This window comes from Malus domestica, chromosome 13 (assembly GCF_042453785.1).
Source record: "Malus domestica chromosome 13, GDT2T_hap1".
NCBI lineage: Eukaryota > Viridiplantae > Streptophyta > Magnoliopsida > Rosales > Rosaceae > Malus > Malus domestica.
In genome coordinates, this window is record NC_091673.1 from 37,771,950 (window position 1) to 37,792,640 (window position 20,691).

The window sequence follows — 20,691 nt, forward strand, 5'->3', positions numbered from 1 at the left end:
TAAGTGGTCTAGGTAAGTGAGAATGTTTCTGCAGTGTTACAAAGGAAACTACCACCTAAATGCAAAGATCCGGGTAGTTTTACAATTCCTTGTGTTATTGGCAATACTAAGTTTGAACATGCTATGTTAGACTTAGGAGCTTCAATTAATGTCATGCCTTATTCAATTTATGCATCTATGAACTTAGGAGATCTTAAAAATGATGGTATGATTATTCAATTGGCCAATCGTTTTAATGCATATCCGAAAGGAGTTTTGGAAGATGTTTTGGTGCAGGTTAACAATTTGATCTTTCCAGCGAACTTCTACGTGCTTGATATGGAAGATTCAGCCCATTCTACCCCATTGCCGATCCTCCTTGTGAGACCTTTCATGAAAACAGCCCGCACCAAGATCGATATGTTCAAAGGGACTTTAACGATGGAATTTGATGGCGATATTATTGATTTTAATATTTCTAAAGCTATTAAATATCCTCAAGATGATCACTCTTGTTTTTCTATTGATATGTTTGATTCGTTGGCGCAGGATTATCTAGATTTGTTGGACAAAGATCCACTTGAAACAACAATTGCCAAGGGATTGGGCCTAGAACCCAATATGGGCGTGCTTAATGATGAAATTGGCGAGATGGTGGCTGCCCTAGGTGCATTGCCACAACATCCTAGTAAATCTTTGATCCCAATTTCAATTCTCGTTTCTACTAATAAGTTGTTACCTTCAGTGATTCAGGTCCCGATTCTTGAACATAAACTGTTGCCAAATCATTTGAAGTACGTCTATTTGGGAGACAAAGAAATGTTGCCTGTCATAGTCTCTTCAACACTCACGACATTAGAGGAAGAAAAACTGATTCGGGTGTTGAAAGAGCATAAAACAACCATAGGATGGACCTTGGTCGACATTAGGGGTATTAGCCCTACAACTTGCATGGATCGCATACTTCTAGAGGAAGGGGCTAAACCAATGTGAGAGGCTCAACTCCGACTCAAACCTCCAATTATGGAAATAGTGAAGAAAGAGATTATCAAGCTTCTCGATTGTGGAATGATTTATCCTATCTCGGATATCCATTGGGTTTTGCTGGTTCAAGTTGTTCCAAAGAAATTGGGAGTTACAATGGTGAAGAATGCCGACTCGTATCCAAATAGGTTGGCGAGTTTGCATTGATTATAGGAAGCTCAACGCCACCATAAGGAAGAACCATTTCCCTTTGCCATTCATTGATCAAATGCTTGAAAGGTTAGCCGGTCATTCTTTTTATTGTTTTCTTGATGGTTATTCAGGATATAATCAGATTGTCATAGCTCCGGATGACCAAGAAAAGACCACTTTCACGTGCCCCTTTGGTACCTTTGCCTATCGTCGCATGCCATTAGGTTTATGCAATGCACCTGCCACATTTCAACAATGTATGGTAAGCATCTTTTCATATTTCGTTGAGAAGATTATTGAGGTATTCATGGATGATTTTAGTGTATTTGGTGATTCGTTTGATAGTTGTTTGGACAATCTCACATTAATCCTGAAACGATGCGTTGAAACTAACCTTGTTTTAAATTGGGAGAAATGTCACTTTATGGTAAAACAAGGTATAGTTTTCGGTCATATCATTTCAGAAAGGGGAATTGAGGTTGATAAATCGAACATAGATCTTGTACGCTACTTACCCTTTCCTACTTCGGTTAGAGAGGTTCGTTCTTTTCTTGGACATGCAAGATTCTATAGGCGATTCATCAAAGACTTTTCAAAGATTTCCAACTCCCTTTGCCGTCTCCTTTAGAAAGATGTGCCTTTCAAGTTCGATGAGGAATGTGAGAAGGCCTTCAAACACCTTAAAGAGATCCTCACTTCGGCCCTCATCATTGTTCCACCATATTGGAACCTTCCTTTTGAGCTTATGTGCGATGCTTCTGATTATGCATTAAGGGCCATTTTGGGACAAAGAATGGACAAGCAGCCACACGTCATATATTATGCCTCTCGGACCTTGAATGTCACTCAATTGAACTATTCCACAACGGTAAAAAACTTCTTGTTGTTGTTTTTGCTTTAGATAAGTTTCGTTCTTATTTACTTGGTACGAAAGTTATAATCTACTCTGATCATGCAGCGTTGAAGTACTTACTTATAAAAAAGGAGGCCAAACCAAGGCTTATTCATTGGATGCTTCTTCTCCAAGAGTTCGATATCGAAATCCGGGACAAGAAAGGAAGTGAAAACGTGGTGGCTGACCACTTGAGCAGTATGGTGCATGAAGAGGATGTCGTACCTATCACAGAGACATTCCCAGATGAGCAACTATTGTCCATCAAGATAAGTATGCCATTGTATGCCGATTTAGTTAACTATTTGGTCACTAACCAAGTTCCAAGCACTCTAAATAAGCACCAACGTGATAAACTTAAGAAAGATGCTCATTTTTATGTGTGGGATGATCCTTATTTGTGGAAATACTGCGCTGATCAAATCATTCATAGGTGTGTGCATGATTCTGAATTTCATTCGATTTTAACTTTTTGTCACACTTATGCATGTCGAGGTCACTTTGGCACTCAAATGAATGCACGTAAAGTACTTGAATGTGGTTTTTATTGGCCTACTATCTTTAAGGATGCTAGAACTTTTTGCATAACATGTGATCGTTGTCAAAGAACTGGAAATATTGGTCAAAAGATCAAATGTCGCAGTCCCCTATCTTTTGTGTCAAAATTTTTTATGTTTGGGGCATTGATTTCATGGGTCATTTTCTTTCATCTCATGGTTTTGTTTATATTTTACTTGCGGTTGATTATGTTTCGAAATGGGTGGAAGCAAAAGCCACCAGTACTAATGATTTCAAAGTGGTTGCAGATTTTGTGAAAACTAACATATTTGCTAGATTTGGAATGCCAAGAGTTCTTATAAGTGATGAGAGTTCCCATTTTTGCAATCGAACCATTGAGACGCTGCTCAAGAAGTATAACATCAAGCATAAGGTGGCAACACCTTATCATCCTCAAACAAGTGGGCAAGCCGAGGTTTCTAAGCGAGAAATCAAACAGATTTTGGAGAAGACCTTTGGGCCAAACTGGAAAGATTGGAGCTTGCGTTTGAATGATGCATTGTGAGCGTATCGCACAGCCTACAAAACCCCAATTAGGAAGTCTCATTTTCTGCTCATCTATGGGAAACCATGCCATCTTCCGGTTGAGTTGGAGCACAAAGAACATTGGATCGTCAAAACATTCAATATGGACCTTGATGTGGCTGGAATTAATAGAAAGCTTCAATTGAATGAACTTGAAGAGATTCGGAACGAGGCGTACAAGAACGCTCTTATTTACAAAGAGAAGTCGAAGGCATTCCATGACAAGATGATTTGTACCAAGATGTTTATAGTAGGGCAGAAAGTATTACTCTTCAATTCCCACCTTCGATTGTTTCCAGGTAAGTTACGTTCTAAATGGATGGACCCGTTTGTTGTTACTAATGTCTTTCCTTATGGTGCAGTACAAATTCAAAGTTTAAAGACCGGAAACGATTTCAAAATGAATGGACATTGTTTGAAGCCATATCATGACCACTTTGAGGAACATGTCATGAAGGACATACCCCTCTAGGCCTTGGGCTCCAATGAAGCTTCAAAGGAGGTATCGTCCGGCTGGAAGAAGTTAAAGCAAGCGCTTCTTGGGAGGCAACCCATGCAAATAAAGAGGAACTAGGAAGCTCCGACATCACAACCAGATTTGCGTTCCTAAACCCTACTTTTTATTTCTTTTACTTTGCCATGCTTGTCATGTTTTTTAGTTGTGTCGTTTACTTGCTTATGTGTGAGTTTATGTTTAAAATATTGAGGACAATGTTTGGTTTAAGTGTGGGGGGGGTAAACAAGTGTTTTTGTTGAAAATTCGTAGGATTTTACCACCTAGCATTTCTAGAGTTGTTTTCACTATTTTTGAGTGTTTTTAGTGTGTTTTGATGTGTCTTTAAAAGAAAATACGAAAATTCAAGACAAAAATTCGAAAAAGTTCTGAAAAACCCAAAAAAAGTCATTTTTAGAGTCATTTTTGTGTGTTTGTCTTAGGGTACCTTCCAACATAATGATGAGGATTTGGTTTATAATTGCATGACTGTTAAAGAAAGTTACAAACATGTATGAAAGTTTGATATGCTCTTTGGTTTATACTTGGTTGTAAGCATAACTTAGAAAAAATTCCTTTTGATCGACATTATGCATAAAACAAGTGTGGGGGAAGGTCTTTTGTTGGAAAGCTATGAAGTAGTACATTTGAGTGTGCCAAACAATGAATAGGGTATTGGAAATGTGCCCTAAAATATGAAGTAGTACATTGAGTGTGCCAAACAATGAATACGGTGTTGGAAATGTGCCCTAAAACCAATCATATGATGATACTTTACGGACATTCCACATGTTAAACTAATATAGTTTAATTTAGACGGCAAAGATTATTGTTTGAAGCTGTCTCATATAAATGTTATACGCTTAAACGATAAGTCCAAGGAATATGTAATTGGGAGAATGCGATCTAAAGAAGTTAGATTCATGAGACCATTCTCTTTCGTATACATATCCTAAATGTTCCCGATCATAGGATTGCCAATTGGGCATTGACAGTCCATTAAGATCAGTACGTGCTATGTCTTCTCTTAGGGAGAGTGACTGCTCTTGAGTCATTGGTGTGACTGACACCAAGACAAGTATGTAGGTGCTCAATAGAGAATGAGTTCACTGAACGTGATCAACAAGGAGTTCTCATACTCATGTCACATGAGAATTCATGGTTAGGACAATGCAAAGTAGTCCTTTGACCTGAGGCATCATAGTTGTCTTGTGGTTAGGTCCTTGATCTTTGACTATGTCAAAGTCACTCCATCCGAGGGTGTCCACGACATAGTTGGGGTTAAGCCACTTAGCCATGGAGGCAAGTGAATGCATAACCTTCAAACTGTTTGAGGGAGAATACTCTATGATATGATTAAGAATCTCTGGCCAGAGTATGAATGAGATTTAGGAAGTCGTTCCAAATCACATTCAAGGTAATCATATAAGTAAATGAATCACATTGGATAGTAGACATGAATAAACTATCAAACCAAACAATGTGGTCAAGAGTATTGTATTAGAGAAAGACCGTATTGCATTGTAATTCTAAACTGAATAGGTTCTCCACCTCTTCTAATTAGCTTGGTAACCATGACATACTGCTAGGTGTCACTCATGGTTTGTGGAAGCCCTAAACGTGTATAATCACTAAAGGGAGAATTGAAAGTAAATTTCAATTCACAATCGATTTGAAAGAGTTCTAATCGCCCACTGCCTCGCTAAAAGGAACCTAATGGATCGCACACCGTGTAAGGTAATGCTTGAAGGATTTGACGGAGTTGACTAAGGACAATTAAATGGTTTAATTGTTTATGGCAAATATTAATTAATATGTTAATTAATCAAACGAATAAGTTCGTTTTAAACCTTGATTTAGTTTTGGGCCTTAAAGCCCAAATTGGGCTTCGAATCATCAAGCCCAATAGCTTAAGTTGTATGACAACTTAACAACCAAAATTCAAGTAGCCCAAAACAGCCCAAAGGCTTGGGAAAACCGGCTATAGAGAAAGGAAGGGCCTTTTGGTCCAAAATGCATACAAAAGTTGAAAGCATAGAAGTGGTATCTTTGCTCCATCCTTATTAGGGTTTTCTAAGGATGAAAAGTGAGAAAAACTCTCCCTCTTTTCTCTCTAGAATAGCCGGCTACCATGGGAGAGGTTACTAGCATCTAACTCTTCCATGGCCACTCATCTTCTTCTGCAACCATACTTTGGTGTGGAGACTTAGAGGTTCTTAACTTTGGGAACTTGGAGAATCCTTTCAACCATCCTCATCCAAGAAATCCATGGAGCTAAGAAGCAAGGAATGAAGGCCCTCTCCTTGGGTGATTAGCCTTTGCTTATGCAAAGAGGAATCAACAAAGGTATAAAATTTCTCAACTCACTTTGTTCTTGAGTTGAGTCTTGGTTCACATAACTACTAGGTTTTGAATTTCATGGTTAATGTTTTGTTTTGAGTGCATACAAGCATGATTCCGCCTTTAAATGTTAATTGCATGCCATAGATGTTGCTCATATGAACATGTTTTTCACAAAATTTCCTTCAAGTGGTATCAAGAGCCTAGGTCTAGTAGTTGGTGAATCCTTTTGGGGTTTGTATTTTCATAGTTTATGATTTGAATGTTGTAATTGTTACAAGCTTTATTCTTGCTTCTTTGAATGTAAATTTTGTTAGAAAATTTGCCATCTCAAATGTTGTAGATGTAGTTCATATGAGCATGAATTTTGGAGCTAAAATTTGGTGCCATGTTTTTGGGGAAATTCGGCCAAATCCAAAGGGTTGATTTTTGGGTTCATGTTTGTCTTGTTAAAAGTGTTTTAAAGTGACATTAGGAACCCCTAAGTACCCTAGTATGGTAATTTGTTTTTTCCCTTAAGTTTGAGAGTTTTTGGGGTGTCTTTGGGTGAAAAATGTTCATGGAGCTCTTATGGGTTTTCATGGACGTTCTTCATTGTTCTTGTTATGTTTTTGGCAAGAACAAAAAGGTTGGGTGCTTTGATTCAAAGTTTTTGGTTGTTTACATATAGTTTTTTTTAGTGATGGATGGTTTGATTTTTCAATCAATACCCATACCTTTTCTACTATTCACACCATACCAATCACTTACACCTTTTCCTTGTTTCAAGGAACCATGTTTTATGGAAATCACTTTTTCAAACCTACCCATCACCTTTCACTTTTGTTGAAAAATTCAAAAGTTTTATGACACCTTCCCTCATCCAAAACTGGCCACCCTATTAAATATGGTACTTTTTGGGCTTTTTTGCAATTACATAAAGTTTTGATACTTTTGTGTATTTGTACTTTGACCCAAAAGTTTACATTTTTACGTAAAGGCCCAAAATCACTAAAGGACAAAATGTTTTGCTCCATTAATGAAGTTTTTGTATTTGATGAAATTTTTGGGTTCGAGTTGTAATTATATGAAGTAGTGGACTTTTGTGTTTTTACAAAGTGACCTCAAAAGTTTGTGTTTTGCAATATAGCCCAATGGTTGAGGTTATTGTTTTTTGGCCCAAATTAGTTGAGAACAAAATAGTTTTGTATCTTTAAATGAGAATTGGATTTTCATTTCATTTAGCTCCATTTAAATCAATTCTATGGATACAAAAACCAAATGAAAATGTTGCATTCAAGTTTAATTAGTTAAAGTGTTAATTAATTAAAGAAATTGTGATTATGAACCTAAGCCTACGATAATTGAGCTATGTGAAAGGCCGTCTCAAATTTGTTTGAACCATGGGAATGTGTAGATTAGATTTTGGTTGTAATTTGATATGATCAAATATTGTAAAAGAGCATAAGGTCTTCTTTACTTTAAAGTAATTTGTTTTGATCAAATGTTGTAAAAGAGCATAAGCTCGTCTTTACTTTGAAGTACTTCTTTCTTGCTTTATTTGATATGCATGAAAATGAAGTAGAGGGTCCAACACCCAATAAGAAAACATGCCTTAATGTGATTAAACGTGTAACTAAATTCAATCACCATCCCTCGACCGAGATTCAACACTAGGCTCGTGTTGGATCGAATCAAAGGTTCATAGTCATCCTAAGGCCCTAAGGCAACTATATAGTCCATCAATGAATGCAAACCTTATGTTAGTAGTACCATATACTCTTGCTTTAAAAACCGTTTTACAAGCATAGTGGGAGTATCATATACAACTAAATCAATCACATGGACCAATAATTGTAATTGGACCAAATTGTTTTAATAAGATTAAAATGCATGCTTATATGTGATGAGACCTAAAACCCTTAACCAAACCATTATTAAGTTCATAAGCGTGAGAGTGCTTTGAACACTTTTTCGTGGCCTTCCACCGTGGTAGGCTCCGATCGTTTGTGACCCGTACACCGACTTCACCCTATCATAGGGGAGTACAAAGTGTGTGCTTACACTCGGGAGGAGTTCTATATGCATACATGATGTTGTGAAGGTAGGCAACGAGAATGATCAACATCATATCATTGTGAGGTTGTTCTTGAACCCCTACTCGAACTTGCATGGCGGGAATGACTTAACTAAGTGCAATGGAGCCAACATCATATCATTGTGAGGCTTCATTCTCTAGAGGCCAAATAAGATGGGTACTTGCAAGAGATGCCAATGAGTAAGCGTACTCTCTCATTATTATTGATACTAGCGAACATCATATCATTGTGAGGTAGGCTTGGTAATAATGAGTCTCCCATACCCTACGAAGAGTTTCCTCCAAAACTCTCGAATTCCGATGAGGGATATAGAATTTGCCGAAAATAGTGGGTGGTGCTATTTGATTTAAAGACCCGGATCAAATGGCTTAAAATCAATCAATTTATATTCGTTATGTATTTATTTACCAATATATTTGCAAACGCTATCCAAAACTTGACAAAGAACAAGCCGAAGGCTTTAGTTTCTGGACTTGGTACTACAATCCCATAGATTGTCTTTAATGGCTTGTATATGTACCTAAGTAGTCTCATCCTCGCAATCTTCCTATTGATAATGTATCATTGGAAGAACATGTTAGATAAGTCTATCATAAAGAGGACAACACTTTAAAATGTCATAATTCTTCAATTACAATTGTTGTAAGAAGAAGTAAAAGTTGCTTTGAACAACTCTTAGTTAACGCAAACATTAGTGCTTGTTTCTTTGTTACATGAACAAGGAACTTGAGAACTATGCACAAGGGCATGGACACTTTATGTGCCATGATTCTTCACTTACAAATTGTTGTATGAAGAAATGAGAGTTGCCTTGAACAACTCTTGAAAGTTTGTAATTATGTTTAGAACATAATGGTTGGTTGACAAAAATAGTCGATCAACATGGACTTATGATGATTTTGAATCATTGAGTGTTGAAGTATTAAACCACTTCACGAGACGGAAACTAGGCAAGGACTTCACTTTTGTGTCCCTATCCAAATGGTTTACTAAGTTTATTGTAAACTATATAGTGAACAATAACCACACGCTCTCCAAATTGTTTGATGTATATAACACAATTGAAAAAAGTTTCAAGAAATGTCTCCAAGGGAACAAACTTTCTTTATGAAATGATGGACATTGGAAGGGGTATTTGCAAGAAATGTCTTGCAAATGTCAAGAACACACCTTTCGAAGGTGTTGTATATTGTTCTTGAATAGTTCAAAACATTGGTTCTTCTACTTGAATGCTTGATTCCGTATTAGTAACTATGTTTTACAATCATTGTAAAAGTGTGGCTAATAAGAAGTAGAAGATTAATGAGAGAAGAGAAAGTACTTCACATTCGGAACGTGAATCAAATGTAGATCTCTGCGAAACCAGGTAGTACTTCCTCATATGAACTACCAAAGAAAATGGAAAAACAAAGATTGTCTTTACATTCCAATTTGAATAAAGGATCTTAATTCCGTATGAGAAATGGATGAATGTTTTGTTTGACAAAACATTTCTCTTTATTAATGAATGATTAGATTATTGTAGTCTAATTGATTATCTCTATAGTATAGATGATATGGTAGTGTCAACTGTTTAGAATATAATGATGCTTAAAACCCAAAAGGTTGCAAGGTAGTGACTAATCCCAACTAAGTTGTGATACCTCTAAAACATAAATTACGAGTTGGTCATAGATGGATGCTTTGGATCGTTAGATCCGGATCCAATGCCTTCTTGTTAAAATTGTATGGAGGCAAAATGTTTGAATCTTTATTCTTTTGGAAAGGAAGAAACAATCACAAAGTTGTTAAGGTTAATTCACTTAGATGTTAGTGGCACTTGTCCACAACATAATACTACTCATGTTGTATGACTTTCACGGAAGATCGCTCTCAGTTGGACTATCATTTAATTTGAATATACACAAGTCCGAATACTTTGCAAAAGGTTTCAAAGAATTCAAGAATGTAAGTTGATGAGTACGACGTCTAAAGTATTTACCTCCTTAGATTTGATCCAAGGAAAGGTAACACTTTAGAACAGTTTCCTTGAAAGATATCAAGGAAAGAAGCATCATAAGATAAAAGATTTCTCCATTAGGAGAAGAACGAACTTGAATAAGATTTAGTTTGTTGGATGTTATGAATTACTCATATATAGGATATATACTTCTAAGACAATATGATTGTCAATTAGAAGATCTTCCAAAATTTTCATGACTCCATAGGATGTAGTTGGAAAGAAAGATAAGTCTTAATCATGTTAAGATTTGGGGTTGTGTGCTAATAAGCAATATTGGTTTGAGAATTATCTTGTGGATATCCTGAAATTAACCTTTGGATATCACTTCTATAAATCAACTAACAAATGTTGTTTTGTTGGGGAGTTCATTGTAATCCTACAATATGATTTGCCTAAGCGCAAGTGAGCGAGAGATAGAACTCAAAGAATTGGTTCTTTGAGAGACAAGATGGTAATCAACAAATATAACAACCTAGTTCCTACACCACATGCCCCAAGGTAGTCGAGAAGGATTTATAAACCGTCTCAGTTGAATGGTTTGAAATTTATGACTATGTCATAGAGTTACACCTCTTAATTCGAAAGAAATAAGAATGAAAATCCTTATGACTACATTGAGTGTACATACGACATATACTGAAGAAAATGGTAAAGCACCATTTGACCCGAAATAATGAAACCTTTAATAGCTAATTGGTAGCTTAAGGTGACTACAATCAAAGAGATTGGTTGACTTAAGAAACAATCTTTGACGTAGTCTTGGTTTCAATTAATTCAAAGATTGCTAACTACAACTAAATGGTGATTCAATGTTTGGACATAATATGGGTTTCCGAAACCATTATTAAGATAGTCTTGATAATATATGTCTATAACTATGAATCACAAGACATGTAAGTTGTAGAGATCCATCCATCATGAATCTTAGCAAGCTAGTGGGAGCTATAAGCATCTTATGAGAGAAAGATCAAATCGTTTGATTTCTCATAAAGATGTAAATGAATCTTTTGTTTACTAGGTTTACAAAAGATTAGTGGGAGTTAATCATGTTCCTAAATTTGAATATATATATATATACACATATATGATATATTAATTTTGGAAATGAAAAGAATACTTCTTCGTTAAAGTTATGACTTTAAACATTCTATACGATAGAATGTATATGGGAGACATAGTCTATAAACATGGGATGGAAATCTATAAAGATAGATTTCAGGATATAATTGGATTATATCAAGCCCTAATGATAGACAAAAGATGCTAGGAAGCTTCTCATATGATGATAAACTTCAATCATAAGAACAACTCTAGTGAGACTAGGAGGTAGCTTTTCTCAAAGGGAACGTACCCTTTGACTCCCAAAGAAATAATGCGTAAATAAAATCCTTTATGTATGAAAAACGTTGATATGAGTTGTACCAAGATCGGTACAAGACAATATCAATGCAAGCCCAGGATCAGAACCATGGCAACTGTCAAGTGAATCCTTAAGTGTTTGAGAAATAATAAAGGATGGATTCCTCAAGAATGAGGAAGAATTAGAGTAACGTAATGGAAGCGTAAATGTATTTGATTATGAATCTAATCCATCATTGGATGTTTCTTCATTATGAATGAAGAGATAATCAGATATCTCTTTATTATGACTGAAAAGATATTTGGATGGAAACATTAAAAGTAATGACTTTAGTGTATTCCATTGTGAATGCAAAATATATTGCCATATAGAAGCTTACAACAATGTTGTTTGGATGAGAAAGTTCATTCATGAACTCTCTATTCGGTTCCAACCAAAAAGTGTCTTTAGTGTACCGACACTATGTCACTAATGGGGTGATAGCTCAAGCCAGGGAATCAAGGTCTCATCATGATCCAAACTCAAATGAGAGACTAAACCACATGATTAAGAATCATGTATAATGGTGACGTCGTTCTTCTTAAGGTTGCTTCTATGGATAACATATAGATATCTATTATCTAGGCCTACTACTTAGCCATTTTTGAAATGACTATAGAAGAGGTATCATCATTGATGACCAAGCTGATTGGCTTTAGTGCAAGTGGGAGATTGTTGGAAATGTGCCCTAAAACCAATCATATGATGATACTTTACGGACATTTCACATGTTAAACTAATACAGTTTAATTTAAAGGGCAAAGATTATTGTTTGAAACCATCTCATATAAATGTTGTACACTTAAACGATAAGTCCAAGGAATATGTAATTGGAAGAATGTGATCTAAATAAGTTAGATTCATAAGACCATTCTCTTTCGTATACATATCCTAAACGTTCTTGGTCATAGGATTGCCAAATAGGCATTGACAGTCCGTTAAGATCAGTACGTGCTATGTCTTCTCTTAGGGAGAATGACTGGTCTCAAGTCATTGGTGTGACTGACACCAAGACAAGTACGTAGGTGCTCAATAGAGAATGAGTTCATTGAACGTGATCAGCAAGGAGTTCTCATACTCATGTCACATGAGAACTCATGGTTGGGATAATTCAAATTAGTCCTTTGACCTAAGGCATCATAGTTGTCTTGTGGTTAGGTCCTTGATCTTTGACTATGTCAAAGTCACTCCATCCGAGGGTGTCCACGACATAGTTGGGGTTAAGCCACTTAGCCATGGAGGCAAGTGAATGCACAACAAGGGATCTATAACCTTCAAACTATTTGAGGGAGAATACTCTATGATATGATTAAGAATCTCTGGCCAGAGTATGAATGAGATTTAGGAAGTCGTTCCAAATCACATTCAAGGTAATCATATAAGTAAATGAATCACATTGGATAGTAGACATGAATAAACTATCAAACCAAACAATGTGGTCAAGAGTATTGTATTAGAGAAAAACCGTATTGCATTGTAATTCTAAACTGAATAGGTTCTCCACCTCTTCTAATTAGCTTGGGTAACCATGACATACTGCTAGGTGTCACTCATGGTTTATAGAAGCCCTAAACGTGTATAATCACTAAAGGGAGAATTGAAAGTAAATTTCAATTCACAATCAATTTAAAAGAGTTCTAATCGCCCATTGCTTCGCTAAAAGGAACCTAATGGATCGCACACTGATGAGTAGATTTTATATTATATATTTTACCCTAATCTTAGTATATTTTGGTTAATATATTGGAAGAATTTTGATACTTGGAATTGTATTTTCAATATAGGACTTTCGACTTCCTCTGGAGCAAAACAGGACCAAATGGACGAATTTTGGAGTAATTCCAGTTGGAGGACGTTCGTGAGTCACTTAGCTTGATCGTATCAAAATTTGGGATTTTTCCACCAAGCGGTTATTTTCTGACGATGAAATAAAGAAGCAGTGCGCAGTGCTGGAAAATGACTTTTTTGGGCTTAAATGACGTTTTTGGAGCCCAAGATGACCTCGGATGGGTTCGTGCCCTTCTGGAAAAGTGTTCAGAATATTCCAAACATCAAATCCAGCTATATTGGGCCAGTTTTGGAGCAGCTTATGGGCCAAAACGTGGCTGTTCAGATTTTAGACGAATTTTACTATTTTTATTTAGGGTTTTTTATTAATTTCAGTTGGCTAGGGTTTTTGGTGGTGGCTGAGTAAATATATTGCTTAGCCGTCTACAGTTTCAGACTACGCTTTATTTTTATGCAATATTGGAGACAGAGAGAAGTGCTAGGGTTTTGAAGATTTTCTACTTGAAGGTGTTTTCAATCCTTTTCGTAATAGATATTTCTATGATTTCAATTATGAATATGCGGAACTAATTTCTTTTGCTAGGGCGAAGCCTTGAGCCTTAGCATGAATATGTGATTTTTTATTTAATTACTTATGATCGATTGCATGCGTACTTTGAATTGTTAATCACCGGAATAAAAACTATCTAATTGTCGTAATGCTTGATCACCATTAGGATCTTTAGAAAAGTAATTTGATGCAATTTTGGTCGGAAGGTTCCCTGAAATTGACGCTGGCTTCTTGTGATTAATAATTGTAATTTCTCTTAGGATGAATATCACGTCTTAAGGATTGCATGGTTTTTCAAAGGATTTTCATAAAGCATAATGAGTCTTTCATGTTTAGATTTGATCCGAACGTCCGGACGGGTTGCATGTTAGATATACGTTCTATGTTGGAGGTTCCAAGTAGAATATGAATTAGGAAAATCTAACCTTCAAAGTAGCATGTGTAGATCATAAGTAATTGGTAAAAATTCATAGGATTGCTAGGTGATGGTGGAACCCTAGTGCTTTCTTAATTTTATTCTATCAAAACTGTTTTCTTTCTCTCTAGCTCTAATATTGCAGATTGTTTATTTTAATTCATTAATTTCGTTTTTATTTTAATTAGGTTATAAAATCAATCACTTCAATTTCTACTTTACAATAATTAAATGGAATCTGATTAGTTCGAATTATTTAATAATCCCTGTGGAGATGACCTTGCGAAATCCGTTTATACTACAATAACCTTGTGATTCTTGCAAGAAAAATAGGAGATTTAAGCCCGTTCACATAAGTAGTAAAAATCCCTATCACACACCGTGTAAGGTAATGCTTGAAGGATTTGATGGAGATGAGTAAGGACAATTAAATGGTTCACTTGTTTATGGCAAGAATTAATTAATATGTTAATTAATCAAACGAATAAGTTCGTTTTAAACTTTGAGTTAGTTTTGGGCGTTAAAGCCCAAATTGGGCTTCGAATCGTCAAGCCCATTAGCTGAAGTTGTATGACAACTTAACAAACAAAATTCTAGAAGCCCAAAATAACCCAAAGGCTTGGGAAAACCGGCCATAGAGAGAGGAAGGGTCTTTTGGTCCAAAATGCATACAATAGTTGAAAGCATAGAAGGGATATCTTTGCTCCATCCTCATTAGGGTTTTCTAAGGATGAAAGGTGAGAAAAACTCTCTCTCTTTTCTCTCTAGAATAGCCGGCCACCATGGGAGAGTTTACTAGCATCTAACTCTTCCATGGCCACTCATCTTCTTCCTCAACCATACTTTGGTGTGGAGACTTAGAGGTTCTCAACTTTGGGAACTTGGAGAATCCTTTCAACCATCCTCATCCAAGAAATCCTTGGAGCTAAGAAGCAAGGAATAAAGACCCTCTCCTTAGGTGATTAGCCTTTGCTTATGCAAAGAGGAATCAACAAAGGTATAAAATTTCTCAACTCACTTTGTTCTTGAGTTGAGTCTTGGTTCACATAACTAGTAGGCTTTGAATTTCATGGGTAATGTTTTATTTTGAGTGAATACAAGCATGGTTTTGCCTTTAAATGTTAATTACATGTCATAGATGTTGCTCAAATGAACATGTTTTTCACAAAATTTCCTTCATGAAGCTAGCTTGCTGTTTAGATTCATGAATAGTCCACTAAGGAACATTTAGGAGTGGCAAGAAGGTGAACCCTAACCTATGGAATTGAGTATGTGAAAGACAAGGTAACTATTCTTGTTGGTTTTTGTGATGCTAATTGGGCATGCAACAAAGATGATAGTAGAAGCACCTATGGCTATGCATTCAGCTTTGGAAGTGGTGTGTTTTCATGGGCTTCAATGAAGCAAAGCACAGTTGCATTATCAATTGTAGAAGCTGAGTATGTCTCAGCAACATAAGCAATAGCTCAATCCATTTGGTTGAGATTTGTCCTTGATGATTATGGAGAAATGCAAACGGATGCAACTCCTTAGTTATGTGATAACGTGTCTAGAGAGAGATTCAGTTGCTAAAAGTCAAAGCTAGGTGTAAAGCCTATAAGCAACTTAGAAGAGGCTGTTGAGAGTTAAGCTACTCACAGACCAAGATTGGACAAACAAATCAGCCAACCAACAAAATGTCACAATCTTAATGTGCCGCCATTCTGGCGGCCCTTTATTTTTAATTATTAATGATAAAATATTGATGTTGGTATAGTACAGAATACATATCAAACGTTACACATCCATCATGCTTTGATCAATTTATCCATCTTTATTTTCTGTGAGGCCAAAGTATGCTTTCTATTGTCTTATAATATCACACTGAAACCGATAAAAGTTGCAAAATTGCAAGTTTCTCAAATTTAATTTATCTCAACAAGAAACCACATAAAATTTGGAATCCAAACTAACACTTTTTTTTTTCATTTTAAACACTAAAGTTTTGATATTTAGATGTTAATACTAGCTCAAAAGTCAAAACATGTTTTAGGAACAAAAACACGATAAAAATGAAATTCTAGTGTTTAAAACCAGGTGGCTCAAGCAAAAGAAAAGGTCAACTACTAGTTTGTCTAAAGAACCGCCCAAATTGGCATTCATCCTAGTTTGCCCATAAAAAAATCTTACAACTAAGGACCACTCGTGCGATTGGTTTTTAATAGTGTGAATTACATATTCACACATAAGACGTTCTTGTGTGAGTTCTGATAATGAGGTTATACTTGCCTAAGGTGACAAAAGAATTACCAACATGGTGGAAGGGATCATATTGTAATTTAGACTTTCATAAGCTTGGTTGAAACGCCAAACTAAATGTTACCTTACATTTCATTTTCGGAAAAAGAAACCAGAATTGTTATTGTGCTTATTCATCTAAGGAAGGGCAAAACAAACGGTAACTAGGAAACCCAGATCTCTAATAGATTGCATAAATTCCAATTCTACAACCAGCTAGATTCCCATGCAGAACATGTAGGTGTTGACCCTAAAAACTACCAAGCCTACGTGGTGCACATGCCGAGTAACTAATGAGCTAACTATGTCTTTCAGTTGATGCGGGGCATGCCAACTCGTCGGTAGAGCTCGGCCGAGGAGTAAAAGGTGTTGATGTTGCGTTGAGCGCGCGGTTGACTTCTCGATCTTGCGACTACGGTCAAGGAAGGAACACGTCTCGGCCTTTGGGTTTTAGAGCCTGAAGACAAGGCTGCTAATTTTACGAAGTTCATAAACCATCGGCGCCAGATGCAGTCAAAGTGATTATATTTGTAAGGGTATAAGCACGCCGAATCGACACCAGAGTATAGGGGCACATATACTCAAAATAGATATATGTCTTGATGGTAAATGTGGTTCGACCATCAGAATGCCAAACTCTCAAGCTTACTTGTGAGTATCCAATCATAAAACAACTCGGCGTTCAATGTGCTGAGCCTTAGCAAACTGTAACACCTTACCTTGCCGAAAAGGCTAATGAGATGACCTCTGCCAATAAAGACCCGAAAGTCTTTCTTGACCGAGACTTGGATAAATAACCAATTGGCCTCAACGCAGTGCTGTTTACCCAAACTGAAGTTGTTCCGCAGTCGGTTGGTTCTATGACGATAGTGCTGTTTATCCAAACTGAAGGTATCACCGGTTGCCTTCACACTGCTGTTTATCCAAACTGAAGATGTGTTGGCGAAAAAAAAAAATAAAAATCTCAAGGTTGTTGAGAGAGTTTGCGCAGGGCAATTTGTGTGTTGAATTGGAGGGGCCTTTCCGTTATCTGCAGCTTTGTATTTATAGCTAAGCCTACATGATCACCAATCCAATAAAGTCTTTTCCTGGATATACTCCAAAAAATAATATCAAAACAACCGATATTATCTTTAATATACTCTGCCAAAAATCTCGCCAGCCTCCTTGCGTTGCGTCCAGACTTTCACAAAGAGACTTTGAAAATTCAAAGCCCCCTTATCATTTCAAACCCATCTGTCACATCCATCACCAAGCAAAACAAAAAGCCTAGTCTACCTAGGTTTCCTATGCCATCATTATCCATGACTATTATTTTCTTTAGATGATATAAAATCCCTCATGATGATCTCTTATTAATCAACATGTCTACAACTAGCAGACCTAAGTTAATCTGAACTTTGTTGCTACTGCTTCCCATTAAAGATAATGAGAATCCCACTTATTTTGTACAAGAAAACCAAGATAAAGATAATTATTATGATTAAAAACCATAATATTATCTCTTAACAATAACAAAATATCTTAACTTCCGTATTCGACGGTCAAGAACCATGCTCACTCAACGTCCTCAATCGCTTAGGCCGATGGTGTAAAATCAAGTCCAAATAGTAGGTCAAAAGGGTAATTAAATACCTAAAAGGGAGTAATTTAATAGAGCATAAACTAGCTAAAATGTATCATTGTTTGACTCTGTTGAAGCACAAAATCAGTGAGGACTTTGGTACAACAAAAATTGTTAAGTTTGTGACCTTCACTAGATTGCTCCAGTCACTAGTGTGGATAAGTATTTAATTGGAATGAAACAGGGAAGCGAGCACAAGATGTACATGGTTCACCCATATTGGCTATGTCCACAGAGTAGAGGAGTTCTCATTAATTGTGAAGGGTTTACACAAGTACATAGGTTCAAGCTCTCCTTTAGTGAGTTCTAGTGAATGATTCATTACAAATGACATGAGGAAATATTGTGGGAGAATGATTTCCTTTTATAGAAGAGAGTTTCTAGCTTTATTCTGATATTTGACACGTGTCATGCTGTGATTGGCCTTTGGTGTTAACATGTGTCGCGTTGTGATTGGCTTCCTGGTGTTGACCTGTGTTCAGTAGTTTCGGGATTGGTCAAGTATGGTACAAACAGTGCTCCCCTAAGTTCCCGGGTGAGGGAAGCTCCTTGGTTGGGGACTTGCAAGATCCAAGCCATTGAGTAATCACGAAACTTCTAAGTAGCGAAACATGGTATCATTTTCACTTGCCTCTACCCTATAGGTGGATGTGGCATCTTCTCTGGAAATAATTTTCCTCTATCCAGGAGTGGTATCCTTAGTTGGTGTTGATGCACAAGGTAATGTATCATTTTCATTTGAACTTACTTGTAGTTTCAGGCTTGGTCAAGTGCGATACAAACCCTATAGTAGGAGTCCCCAAAGTCTCTGAGTAAGGAGATCTGCTGAAAGAGGTGACAGACTAGGTAAACAATCAGAGTTCCAAGCAGTCATTCTCAGATCGAAAGTTTGATCTCGTGTTCCGGCTTATTGTTCTCCTTCTTCTTGTCCTGTAAACAGCAACAAGGACAAAGAAAAGGATATGGAGAAAAGATGATATGAGATACTTTTGCTTTTGAAGAAGTAACTTCCCACAGGCTTATTCTTAAACTAGGCTGGAGGGTTTTCTGGTTTCCTTTAGAGTAGGCCGACTCAAGAATTTGAGCTTCAAAACAAGCCCAGCAAATCAAGAGTTTGTTCGACCTTGATGATATGGGATACTCTTGCTGTGGACAAAGTAGTGGATGTGGTATGGTGAGGTTTTGCTTTTTGGCGACAATGCCAGCGAAAGGTTGGTGAAGCTTCTCTAGCTCTTCGGATAGGGCAGCGATGTCGAGCTTGGATTGACTTAGAATCCTCCGTTTGGATTATGAGATTTTTGCAGGAAGGGCGTCATGCTGTAGTGATCTGTTCCAACTCATCGTTGAACCTTCTACTTCAATCTTTTGCATCACAGAAATGGTGCGCAACCTTTGCATTTAAATGGTCCTTTAGAGAACAAAGTGAGTTAAGAAATCTTATACCTTTGTTGATTCCTCTTTGCATAAGCAAAGGCTAATCACCCAAGGAGAGGGCCTTCATTCCTTGCTTCTTATCTCCATGGATTTCTTGGATGAGGATGGTTGAAAGGATTCTCCAAGTTCCCAATGTTGAGAACCTCTAATTTTTCCACACCAAGGAGAGACTCAAAGAAGAGATGAGTGACCTTGGAGGAGGGAAGATTGCTAGCTAATCTCCTCCAAGGGGGCCGGCCTCCTAGAGAGAAAGGGAGAGACATTGTGTTCTCATATTTTCTCCAAAAGAAACCCTAATGAAGAAAAGGCTATAAAGTCACATTTATACCTACCTTCATTGGAGTGGCAAACTTGTAATAAGTTCAAAACGCACTCCTTTATCAATATGGCCGGCCATAGGGTTTTATTGGGTTGTTTGGGCCTTTGTGAATTATTTGCCATTAAGTTGTCATACAACTTAAGTCAATGGGCTTGATGTTCGAAGCCCATTGGCCTTGAGGTCCAAAACTAACCCGAGGTCTTTAACGAACTTTATTCGTTTGATTAATTAACATATTAATTAATCCTTGCCATAAATAATTAAACCATTTAATTATCCTTACTCATCTTCGTTGTTTCTTCAATCTCTACCTTACACGGTGTACGATCCATTAGGTTCCTTTTAGCGAGGCAATGGGCGATTAGAACTCTTTCAAATTGATTGTGAATTGAAACTTACTTTCAATTCTCCCTTTAGTGATTATACACGTTTAGGGCTTCCACAAACCATGAGTGACACCTAGCAGTATGTCATGGTTACCCAAGCTAATCAGAAGAGGTGGAGAACCTATTCAGTTTAGGATTACAATGCAATACGGTCCTTCTCTAATACAATACTCTTGACCACATTGTTTGGTTTGATAGTTTATTCATGTCTACTATCCAATGTGATCCTCTTACTTATATGATTACCTTGAATGTGATTTGGAACGATTTCCTAAATCTCATTCATACTCTGGCCAAAGATTCTTAATCATATCATAGAGTATTCTCCCTCAAACGGTTTAAAGGTTAGAGATCCCTTGTTGTGCATTCACTTGCCTTCATGGCTAAGTGGCTTAACCCCAACTATGTCGTGGACACCCTTTAACGGAGTGACTTTGACATAGGCTTGGTCTTTCT

At 36.8% G+C, this 20,691-nt stretch overlaps 2 protein-coding genes across 2 annotated transcripts; both read left to right on the forward strand.

The window, feature by feature from the left end:
* Nucleotides 1-1,002: 1,002 nt before the first annotated feature.
* On the forward strand, nt 1,003-3,110 carry LOC139190976 (uncharacterized). The gene is made up of 3 exons (XM_070811471.1): nt 1,003-1,159; nt 2,057-2,320; nt 2,815-3,110. The coding sequence occupies exons 1-3, from the start codon at nt 1,003-1,005 to the stop codon at nt 3,108-3,110; spliced, it is 717 nt and encodes a 238-aa protein (XP_070667572.1).
* Nucleotides 3,111-3,233: 123 nt separating this feature from the next.
* On the forward strand, nt 3,234-3,602 carry LOC139190977 (uncharacterized). Its single transcript, XM_070811472.1, has 2 exons — nt 3,234-3,429; nt 3,493-3,602. The coding sequence occupies exons 1-2, from the start codon at nt 3,234-3,236 to the stop codon at nt 3,600-3,602; spliced, it is 306 nt and encodes a 101-aa protein (XP_070667573.1).
* Nucleotides 3,603-20,691: the final 17,089 nt, after the last annotated feature.